This window comes from Malania oleifera, chromosome 2, assembly GCF_029873635.1.
Source record: "Malania oleifera isolate guangnan ecotype guangnan chromosome 2, ASM2987363v1, whole genome shotgun sequence".
NCBI lineage: Eukaryota > Viridiplantae > Streptophyta > Magnoliopsida > Santalales > Ximeniaceae > Malania > Malania oleifera.
In genome coordinates, this window is record NC_080418.1 from 23965721 (window position 1) to 23978146 (window position 12426).

General features: G+C 34.8%; 1 protein-coding gene across 3 annotated transcripts in view; it reads left to right on the forward strand.

The window, feature by feature from the left end:
- Nucleotides 1-12426, forward strand: part of LOC131149860 (E3 SUMO-protein ligase SIZ1) — a 46569-nt gene that overhangs the window by 564 nt on the left and 33579 nt on the right. For 2 of the 3 annotated variants that reach the window (XR_009135312.1, XM_058100637.1), the window contains exons 2-3: nucleotides 4-138; nucleotides 11326-11406. Coding sequence is in view for 1 of the 3 variants with exons in the window: in XM_058100637.1 (XP_057956620.1) it covers nucleotides 115-138; nucleotides 11326-11406 (105 nt within the window). In the remaining 2 variants the exon portion in view is untranslated. The remainder of the gene's footprint in view (nucleotides 1-3; nucleotides 139-11325; nucleotides 11407-12426) is intronic. The other variant, XR_009135311.1, reaches the window with a different exon arrangement.

Genomic DNA, 12426 nt, shown 5'->3' on the forward strand with positions numbered 1-12426 from the left:
TAGATCGATCGTTATTTGGAGACCGAAAGGGTCGTATTGATGGGTTTGGTTGTTGATTATTCATTGTTTGAAATACAGAACTTCTGCTTTGGGTCTCATATTTAGGGGTTCTCGATGGATTTGGTATCTAGTTGCAAGGTATTTACTATGTTCCTGATCAAGTGTTTATGTTGCTGCAATTATTTAATTTGAATTGTTAAATTTGTATTGGTTCCTTCTTGGATTAATACGTAATAATCATGTAGAAGAATCTTAGCACCTTTTTTTAAAGTACTTGAACACTGTAGATGATGGGACTCTCCATTGAACCTTAATGTTTGGGTTGATATATGAATGTGGATGTATTGAGCTAAGTTAACTAAGGATTTTTGTTTAAGTAGGTGGAAACCAACTTAATTTGTTTAGTTTTAACCAGTGCTGATTTATACAGTAGCTAAATACTGAATGGGCATATGCCTATATAATATTGCTGAACACCAATAGAGAAACCTTGAACGGCATCTAAATAGTGTCCATGTAAGTAAAATTGCTGTGCTACGGTTGCTGTTATATCTACTTAATCGATGCTTTGGCTGCACAGTTGATGAAAAAGAAGTGAAAATGAAGAATTTAATTCGGTTTCAAGTGGAATGATTTGATGCAGTAAGACTATGTGACCAATGCTATGCATAATTCTCATTTTCTTTCTTATAATTACAGTAGCTTAAATCACAAATTCTTTAGGCTATTCTTTTATGAAATAGCTATTAGAAGTGAAGGCGAATTACTTAATTTAGTTTCAAATGGAATGATTCGATGCAGTCTGACTTTATGTGACCTATGGTATGCAAAATAGCTATTGTTTATATTTATCGTATGGATTAGCATGTGTATTATCAGGAAGTCAGCTTATAATTATGTTGAAGATGCATGCATTAGAGTGCATTTTCAAAAAGTTATTGATCTTTAAGATGTATTGTATGCAAGAGCCCCATATCTTGTTAAATTTTGTCTAGATGAAAATATGCAATGCTCTTGCTTTACCTTTGTCTAGTTCATTGTCAACCTATCTATTTTATGTGCATTTGGGTGGCCATTCGAAAATTCTTGAAATGATCATGTTTTAAAATTAGCAATAATATCACGATGGTGATTGTACCTTTTCCTAATGATCATAGACTATAGTGATCTTTTGCTCAGGGGAATGCCATTGAAAGGATTGGGCATTTTGAAAGTCTCATGATATTTGCAGTTGCTTGTTTATTTCATATTCCTTTTAATTGGAGCAAGTGTTTGAGTGTTGAAATAAAATTCTTTGTTTGAACGCATCATTCATATGCATATACGTGCGTTATATTTTGTTTTAGTATTTATTTAGAATGCAAGTGGGACTTGATTAGAAGTAAAATTTGGAAGTTTAATGAATTGACTTTGTTGGCTTAAACTAGCGAGTGATGGGAGGGTTCACAGGGATGATTGTTGCTTTTACATAGTTTGGGGGTGTGTGTGTGTTGGTATTTTGAGTCCTGACATCTGGTTACCTAGAATATATAACATTTTGATTCATGAAATGGGAATGAGATTGCAATACAACACATGCCCTAAAATGTGGAATGTTAGGGGATGCTTATGTGGATATATTGGTGAAAAATATGTATGACTTAATAGTTTGGGGAGGATGTTAAGGTGTGTCTAGAAGAAATTTTCTTTTGTGAAATAGATCAAGGACGATAGAAATAGAATTATGATGTGATAATTTTCAACTTTAGCTAATAAAGAATATATTATGTGAAGCAAGCTGAGGGAAGTAATACTAAGAAGATCATTGCGTATGCTAAAGTTGGTGATGACCATTTTAAGAACACAAAAAACCAGGTAAAAGACTTGAATGGAAAGGATCTTTGGCTGCTTTCCCCATTCTTGGGCAAAATCTGATTGATATTCGGGGTGATCTTATTTATCATTGGGGGAGTGCGTGATGATGTGATAGGAGTTCCTTTGGAGGCTCAAAAAACACTTATGAAGTCTGAGGCAAGAGGTGAGCGCGGGTGCTTAGTCCTACATAACCTATGAGAGGAAAAAAGAGGAGTTTTAGAAAGAACCATAAAAATTAGCTTCTTCTATCAACTATTTTCCCCCCTTTTTTGGTTTTTTTTTTCCCCCGGGGGTGTGTGTGAGGAGCATTTGTAGGGATGATGTAAAGTTTGGAAGTTTCTACCTTCTCGGGGTTTGGCGGCGTTCTTATAACGTGGGACACCCGTTCTATTACTAGAGTTAGATAGCTGGATTTAGGGGTGAGCATAATTTGGTTAAAGTCGAATTAACCTAGTAAATTCGGTCGGTTCTATTCGGTTTAAAATTTATTTGGTTCGGTCTTTGGGTTCTGACCGAATAGTATAAATTAATAATAAATAATTATATATATTATATATTAAAATATTTTATATATTATATAAATACTAAAGTTTTGTTTATTTATTATATATTATATATATTAAGTTTTTATGTATACTATTTATATTATTTATATTTTATATATATTAAAAATCTATATTTTATATATGTCAAAATATTAAATCGGTTAACCAATTTAAACGAAACTTGGTTCGGTCGGTTTTGAGTTCGGTTGAATATGGAATTTCGGTCGGTTTGGTTAATGAGTTTTTTTAACCGAAATTTTTTGTTTAATTCGGTGCATTGACCAAATCCACAAAACTGACCGAATGCTCACCTCTAGTTGGATTTTTTCCTCTTTTGTTCTGGTAAATGTGAAAGGTAGGAGTCATTGGCGGGGTCTCATGATTATGGGCCGTCTAGATCCACTTTTTGTACTTCTTTGGGGCAAGTTATATGCTGTTTTGTTTTTGTTACCCTAGGTGGATTGCTGGTGGCAACTTCAATTTTGTTAGGTTTCCTTGGGAGAATAAGGGAGCCGAGAGGGCTGGTTCAATCATGCAAAATTTTGATAAGTTTATTAGAAATTGTGGCTTGAGTGACCACCCTTCGGGTGACACAATTTTCTCTTGGTCTATGGGTGGTTCTAGGGCTGTTGCTAGTTGGCTAGATAGGTTTTTGTTTTGTAGTGAGCGGAAAGATGATTTTTCAAATCTCTCCTATACTGTTTATGTAGATCTTTGTCTCATCATTTTTCTATCATGGTGTGGTCTAGCAAGGTTACTTCCATGCTACTCCTTTTCAATTTAAGAATATGTGGCTGGATCATGATTCTTTTGGGTTTTTGGTTTGGAATTCTTAGGGTGAGGATTTGAAGAGGGGGTGTTAAGGGTACATGTTTATGATTATGCTTAGGTGTTTTAAAGAGACCTTGAAACAGTGGAATAGAGAGGTGTTTGGTGATATTAGGATTAGGAAGGCTAGCATTTTGGGTGAGTTGATTACCTAGATGGAAAATAAGATGGTAGTCTTTTGGAGAGTGAGGATGTTAATTTGGTTTTGTTGAAGAATGATTTGGAAGATTTGATTTTTAAGGGAGTGAGAAGTAGGAAATAGGAGATTAAATTTAAAAGGGTTGATGAGAGATTGTGATTTAGTTTGTTTTGGGGTGAGTTGGATTGCCTATATGGAGAAGAAGATGGTAGTATTTTTGGAGAGTGAGGATGTTAATTAGGTTTTGTTGATGAATGATTTGGAAAATTTGATTTTTAAGGGAGTGAGAAGTTGGAAATAGGAGATTAAAGTAAAAGGGTTAACGAGGGTGATTGTGATTCAGAATGTTTTGGGTTGAGTTGGATTACCTAGATGGAAAAGAAGATGCTAGTCTTTTGGAGAGTGAGGATGTAGTTAGGTTTTGTTGAAGAGTGATTTGGAAAATTTGATTTTTAAGGGAGTGAGAAGTTGGAAATAGGAGATTAAATTAAAAGGGTTAATGAGGGTGATTGCGATTCAGAATGTTTTGGGTTGAGTTGGATTACCTAGATGGAAAAGAAGATGGTAGCCTTTTGGAGAGTGAGGATGTTAGTTAGGTTTTGTTGAAGAGTGATTTGGAAGATTTAAATTTTAAGGGAGTGAGAAGTTGGAAATAGGATATTAAATTTAAAAGGGTTAAAGAGGGTGATTGTGATTTAGAATGTTTTCATAAGTTTGCTAGTGGGTGGATGAGGAGGAACTTGATTAGGGAATTGGAGTTGGGCAAGGTGAGATTAATTTGGGGCCTTGTTTGATTGCATATCACTGTCTTTTTATTTTCTCTAATTTATATGCTAAGGAAGAAGCTTGTTGGCCTATGATTAAAAAGTTACATTGGGACCCCTTTTTTGAAGATCATATAACTTGGTTGGAAAAACCAGTTGAGGAAGTGAGGGTTGTTGTGTTTGAGATGGATGGGGATAATTTAACATGGATTTTTTTCCCCCAAGATTGTTGAGTTGTGATTAGGGGGATTGGCTCAAAGTTTTTAATGAATTTTATTGGAACGGGGTTTTGAGTAAGTGCATTAACTCCAACTTCATCAGTTTGGTGGTTGAGGAGTAAATCTAGCAAGATTGCTGATTTTAGACCTATTAGTGTAGTTTAGCGTGTATAATATTATTGTTGAAGTGCCATTGCTGTAAGGATCAAAGTGCATTTGTGTAGGTTGATTGTGGATGCTATTTTAGTTGCTAATGAGGTAGTGGGGGATGTCTGGAGGAGAAAGGAGAAGGGGATCATCTTTAAATTAGAATTTGAAAAAGCTTACGATATTGGGATTTCTTGGATAAGATGATGTTATAAAGGGGTTTGGGGAGAGTGGTGTTGCTTGGATATGGGGTTGTATGTGTGATGTTTTCACTTTTGGCATATTAAATGGTGATCCTAAATCTTGGTTTAGTGCATTGAGGGGTGTAAAGACTAGGAGATTTGCTCTCTGCATTTTTTTTTTAGTAGTTGATGCTTTTTGAGTATGATGGTGTTGATGTGACCGTGGATAAGGGGTGGGAAAAGACTTGGGATGGGGAGGGTGTCTAAGCTATTGGATGGGTGGAAAGTTGCGTTATTTTCATTAGGGGGTTGCATTAAACTATTTCGTGCTTGTCTTGCTTGTGTCCCATTGTATTACTTGTCTATTTTAGGATTCTTGTGGGGATTCTGAGTAAGCTGGAGATTATTATGGGATATCTTCTTTGGTTTGGGGTGGGGGGAAGAGGAATCATTTGGTTAGTTTGGATATTGTGCATAGGCCTAAAATGGAGGGGGTTTTGGGTCTTAGAAATTTGGTGGTTGAAAACCCTACCCTCTTGGTTCAATGGTGTGACATTAACTCTTTTTGTTTTTTTTTTCTAGGTATAAAGAGGTTGGGATACTACAAACTTGGGATCTAGATGTTCTTTAGAAAGTTCATGGAGCTCTATCTCTTAGATTTATCCCCATCTCATTCCTCATAGTGAGTTTGTTATGGGTGAGGGTTCTCAAATCCATTTTTGAGAAGATATATGATGGGTAATGTTGCTTTGTCCATTTCTTTTCCTTATCTTTATTGCTTAAGTCAGGGCATGTTGTTGTTAATGTCTCCTTTTAGGTTTCTGATGGCGGTATGCCTTTTTTGGGATTTCCACTTATGTAGTCTCTTAAATAATAAGATGGTGGTGAGCTGCCTTCGTTTTTGTTGATGGTTGAATAATTATCATTGGAGCAGATAGTTTTTCTTGGTCTTTGTCTTGTTAGAGGATTTATTTTTTCAAATCTTTTTGCAAACTTAAATTTTTCCTTTTTGCCTCGTACAAATTTTTGAAGGCCAAAGTTGCCTTGAGGCTTCTGTTTGGTTGGTTGTGCTTAATAGGGTTAACACAAATAATATGTTGCAGAATAGGAGACCTATAAACTGAGCTTGAATATTATTCTTCGAGCTTGTTGATCAAAGTATTAACTGAGTTCTATGCTTCTTGTTGAGCTTTGGTTAATTTTGTTTTAAAGGCGAATTTATTTGGTATCATGAATTGAACATGCATAAGCATAAAGATGAGTGGTGTGGTGATGCTATCGTGTTAACTTCCTTCTATCGCATCAGCAATAGAAACTTCTAGGGTGGTATTTGAAGTAGAGAGAGAGAGAGAGAGAGAGAGAGAGATGAAGACCAAATGCGAGTTAGATTTAGTGGATTATAAGTTGACAGCTTAATTGCCACTCCTATCTCTATCTTTAAATGAGTATTGTAGCAATCCTCTAAACAGGCCTCATCTGAGCCTTTAAATGGCCCAAACAAGCCTATAAATGAATTGTTCACAAGCTTAAACTGGCCAAGATTTGTCTTGTTGAGGCTCAGCTCGCATTGTGAACAAGCCTGAAAAATAAATTTTGGAATCACTTATTTGTGCAAATGAACGAGTTGAGTCCTTGCAGAGCTGAGCTACCGAGTCGTTCTTGAATGACTTCATTCCTTTGCAGTCCTTAGTTATGGCCTTATGGGTATCTTATTTTTGGGGCTACATTGCCTCCACTGTTTTCGCTGATTAGATTTTAATGCCCCCATGGTATACTAGTTTTTATAATGATAAATATTGAAATCAATAAAAAAATGGATGTAATGATATTATGTTGTAAATTGTAATAATATGAACAATGGTTGACACTTTAAGACCATGTGCCCTCCATTATTTGGATTAATTGGATTATTATGTGTTGAATTTTTTCATTCATGATGGTTATAAGTTTTCTGAAAATATAATTATTCTTCATATGTTGTTCATACATAGGTCAGGGTGCAATGGTAATCTTTTTTTAAGTTCGTGCTAGGATTCTCATGCTGTACAACATAGGTATCTTGGGTGCTTCCTGGGAATCTTTTATTTTATTTTATTTTATTTGATAACACTTTCCTGGGAATCTTGCTGTGCAAACCAAGCGAAAATATTTACATGAGACAAGAATCCCATTCCTAGGAATGGGTTCCAATGGAAAGTCTTCCGTGGGAATATTTTTGATTCAATGCAATCTAACACCCCCTTTAAGTTGATTTTGTTATTCCCTGGTTGGGAACAATGCTAACTCCACTGGGATATAATGATTTAAATTGAAACTAAATACTGGTTGAAACTAATTATATTAAATCTACTCTATTGTTTTATTTGGCAAACCAAATGTTGCTTAAATAAGGACATGGACCAAAAGGTTTCCCAGCTTTGTGAGGATAGGGGGAGGGTTGTCACTGTGTATGCAGAGAGGCTGTTTCCTTGGACTCGAACCTGTGACTAACCTGGTCACAAAGGAGCAACCTTATCATTGATTCAAGGCCTGTCCTCACAAATTTTGCTTAAAAAATATATAACATATTATCAGTGTTTCAAGGATGCTGAATTCAAGGACCCCTTGCATCAATGTGTGCTTCATAGAAAATGATGTTTAAACTTCTTCATTTAATTTTCCTTGCCAAATTATTATTGGTGCAGAAAATATGAGATATTAGGTGGTAGTACTGCTTAGGAACTGCAATCCATGCTCCATCTTCTTGCAATTTTTTGAGAGAGCATGCGAGTCTTAGTTTTAATTATTGTAATGCATAATAATATAAATGTGTGGAAAACTACATGATTTTCGGAGCACATGATGTTGCAAGAAAGTGATTTTTTTGTTTGATAGGTAAGGTAGTTGCATTAAAAAAAAGAAAAGAAAAGGAAGTATAAACTGTTTTTTTAGTTTAAAGTGAACGAATTTAGTGTATACTTCTAACAATTTTTTTTCATGAAATGGTTTGGAGAGGTGCTCTGATCGTAGGGAGAAAAAAATTCATGCTTCTGGGATAGGTTATCTGGAGAGAGAGGGAATGCTGTAGCCTTTCTTTCCTTCTCTCTTTCTTTTTTTGCTTGGGTGGGGCAGGGGGGGATCCTTTGAAGTGAAAAAGGAAGATGTTCTCAATTTTAGCTGGTTTTAAGATGACTCGCTCTTTGGAGTCCACTTTGTTTTCCATTAATCTCAATATTGTACTCATAGAAAATAAGTTTTCATTTATCTGTAGCTAAATTGTAGCTAAACACTGGCACATGCTTACAGTCGGTGCTTCCTAGATGCCCAATCCTTTGAACTCATATGGACCATGCACCCCAGCCTGCTCCCACTTCATGCTTCTTTTGATTAAGCAGTCTTGTCACAATTTGCATGCTATATAACTTTCATGGACTTCATTCCTTAGTAGAATGAACTCAACCCTTTATCCCAATGTTTTAAAAGGAGGTGTGCCTTGAGGCGTTTTGGGCTTAAAACGCCCTAAGGCATAAGTGGAAAGGTGAAAAGCCTAAAATGCGTACGCCTTGGGGGAAAAAACTTGTCTATTGCACCTCAAATTGGAAGGCGTACGCATTTCGGGCTGGTCTGGTTTAAAACGTAAATAATAAAAAAGTACCCAGAACCTATCGTTTGAATTTGAAGTCTAAAACCCCTTTCAACAAAGCTTTTTCCTCCTCTTGCGACACAACTTCTTCTCCTCTCTCGACGAAGCTTCTTCCTCCTCTCTCGACGAAGCTTCTTCTCCTCTCTTGACGAAGCTTCTCCTCCCTCTCTAACCAATCGATGATTGCCTCCAACGATTTGTCCAAGCTTCTCGTCCATCTCCAACAACTCCACGATTGCGTCCGACGAGTCCTCCAAGCTTCTCCTCTTTGTCCGACGAGTGGAGGCTCTTTCTTATTTTTCAATGTTATGGTTCATGCTTATTTTTTAACGTGTATTGTTTGTGTTTGTTAGCTAAAATTGGCCTATATGATATTTAAAAATTATGTTTTTATTTTTTTCTTCATTATTCTAAAATTTTTCTCATTTTTTTACTATTTATAAATTAATTTTATTTATCGATTATTTTAAAAAATACAGTCCCAAAATTCTTACGTCTCAACACCTTAAGGTTACTCCTCGCCTCGCGGAGGGTAAAACGCCTCGCCTTTTAAAACATTGCTTTACCCTTTTCTTTGCAACCCTCATTGGGCATATGGTGGTCTAAAAAAGAGAGTGGCCAACATCATGGTGGTTTTATGAACTTTATCTTGGTAATTTTCTTGATGTGGATTATTATATTGTGTCGGTTGTAAGCTGTATTTTAGTTCTTGTAGGGTTCTGGAGAGATTAAACATGGTTGCTTTCAGTTGCAAGTCTTGCTTACATTTGTTGTTCATTACTAGTCCTTTGGTTGGTTTACTTTAATCAGGAAAAATTGTGTGTTACAACGTGTTAATTATTAGACTCTGAAATGATCGAAATGAGACATTATTTGTTTCCTTGAGATGTTATTTAAATATATTTACTGAGCATTATTTAATTAAAAAAAATCATTGTCTTTGGTAGCTATTGCTTTTCTCTTGGCTTATGCTTTGGTTTTGTAGGATTATAGTCCTATTACTGGTCTACTTTGAAGATAAAGAATTTATCGTCACTAGTTAATTTATGAAGAGTGAGTTGGTAGGATTTTCTTTTTTAAGACACTATTAGTCTTAGAGAGCATTTTTGAATGAGAAAGATGATACATGATTGCCATCATTTATTTACTTGATAGAAAAAAGTAAAATTGATCGAAGAAGACAGAATGTGAAAGGGGCATAAGAAATCATCCTTTGAAGAAAATAAAAAAGAAAAGAAGAAAAAGTTACAATCAAAATAACATGGAAGTTTCAGGAGCTGTTTGGTATTGTTGCTGTTTTTTGTTTTCTGTTTCTCCATAGTAAATAAATAGATTATAAAAATGCATTTGTTTTTGTTGTTGGTTTTCAGCTCTTTGCCAAAAAACTAAGAACCAGATTTTATGGTTTTTCAGTTGTTTAAAAATTTTAATATCCAGAAATAGTTTTTTTGGATTAAATTATTCATTTTATATACTTTAAATTAAATTCAAAATTAAATGATCATATGAATTTAAATGTAATTAAAAAAATACATAAATTTTAAAAAATAGTAGTAAAGTTAATTACAAAAAATTTTTACTATTTTTTAATTGTCATGTCCAATAAAATATTTATTGTAAAATAAAATTTGAAACTTGTACAATTAAATAAAATAATTATAATAAATTTTATTTTATCATAGTCATTTTTTTCATGTGTATTATTTTAATCATATTTTTATAATATTATTCAATTTAAAGATGAAAATGAGCATTTTTTAATTTGTATTAGTTTTAGAAATATTAACCAAACAAGTTTTTGGTTTCTAGTTTTTAGTTTCTGTTTCTAGTTTTTTGGTTTTCATTTCTCTAACTTTTGACAGCGATACTAAACGACCACTCAACTAGTTTTTTTTTTTTATTTCAAAGAAGCTTGGAGCATTCTTGGAATATGAGCTGGGAATCATTTGGCTTGTTTCGGGATTCATGTCAGACATCTGGGATTTCTGGGAATCCATAGCTCACTAAACATTCTCATTTATAGTTTTTGGTAGTCAGGATTCCTGTGGGAATGACATCCTATTCCATGGGTGTAGGATTCCCAGGAATGTGATTCCTTAAAGAAAACACCTATTAAAGGTATATTTGTGATTACACACAAAAACTCATGCATGTCTTGAATTTTGGTTGAAATTTCAATATAAAAATTTCTGGAATTTCAGCTGAGATTCCATATTTATCAGCTGAAATTTGGAAAATAGAGACATGGACTGAAAATATGAGCAAAATTTTGGGTTATTATTATTTTTATAAAATTAGAATTTTATACTATGTTTTGTTTAAAACCACCCAAATCCAAATTCAAGGTCCGAAAAGTCCATACTGCCAAACACTACCTTAGTGGCAATAGAAAGGGTATGTGTAGACTTGAAATAGCTTGAAATGAGATAGTAAGGATTTAATAACCCTTACATTATAGGAGGAAATTGCCCTCAGTCATGTAAATTGGCGGGAAAGGATTCATGTAGCCCACCCATGTGGTGGGACTTGAGGCTGGGCTTGGCTTCTTGTTTGTTGTGGCTAGTGCTGCATGTTTTTTGAGCCTGGTTCTTTGTTCTCTTGAGTGGATCGAAAGTTCAGAGATGATGAGCGTTCCCTATTATTGTCTTTACAGTTTGATATGGATTTTTTTTTTTTCCCTTTCTGGGTTTCTTCATCTGTGCTTAGGCTGACCTCGTTCCAGCCTTGTTGTGCTCTTTGTTCAATCACATATTGTACACCTGTGGATCTTCTAAGTAGAATTTTGTTGGAAATGGAATTTTGTGAATATATTGTTTATTTGTTGATTTATGCTTTGTTAGCTCCTACCTCTTCATTGAATTTTTCTTCTTACTGCAGTAACTGCCCTAAACTGCCATCACATCTCTGTCTTTTTACATTTGGGGAAGTTTTTGATGTAACTAATGTGCAAATTATATACTTAATATCATTTATCTTTTGTTGGCTTTATTAATTTCAATGGATATGACTCGAGTCTACTCTTGCAGGACAAATTGGTATACTTTCGAATAAAGGAGCTGAAGGATGTCCTTACTCAATTGGGTCTTTCAAAGCAGGGAAAGAAGCAGGTTTGACATCAGACATATTGCTTATGTTAGTTGTGGCTTTGTTTGTGTTGATTAATCATGGAAGGACAATCTAGAAATAAAGCTCCTGGTTCTGCTGGCTTATGGTTGACTGTTGCTTATTGGTTATGCACTCTAAGCCCCACCTAGTTTTAGGTCTTTGATATTTATTGCTCTATGTCTTATTTATTGGGTTTCCATCAGGATCTTCATGCATGCACTTGGAAGACCGCATTTTATATGGCAGTTTGGTTGTCTTAATTTACCAATCTTTTCTTTTGCATTTTGGGGTATCAATTTATGATTGCGTTATTAAAATTTACTACCAGTGCTTGTTTTTTAATCCTTGCGGGATGCATGTTTGGAAATTGTTGCACCATAGTTGCTTGAACTTTATACTTGGGGTGTGAATTGGACCATAAAACTATTTTAACCATGATCATATAGTGGACATTTGGTTCGTGATGACTTTCAACATTTAAGGGAATGTGATGTTGATGATATCACATTCCTGTGTATTGGGGCTGGAATTTGATGTGGCCGTAATCTCATTCCCTAGGAATGAAGGAATCCCACAAAACATGGAAATCCCCATTCGCATGCTCCCTCATAGGTAAGTTTAATGAGAAACTCATTGGAGGGAATTTTATTTTTTGGACTATGTTACCTAGGGGTGTAATCAGTTCGGTTCAGTTCGGTTATGGGCCAAACTGAAAACCAAACCAAAAAATTTTGGTTTTTGAACTTCTTGAACCGAAACCAAAACCAAACCGAATGTGTTATCCCATGGAGAACCAAACGTTGGGCGGTTCGGTTACGGTTTTTTCGGTTTTTAACTGATTTTAAAAATATTTAATATGGTGGCAGTCAATGATTCTATTGCAAAGAAATTGCAATCCATCTAGACTAAATCGTAAGCCTTACAAATTTTTAAGTCAAGTAAATAATCAGATTCCAAAGCAAAAATGACCACTAATAAGCCAAGCACGGTGGTACCTTAGGTCCTAAGCTGCTTGAGAGTTG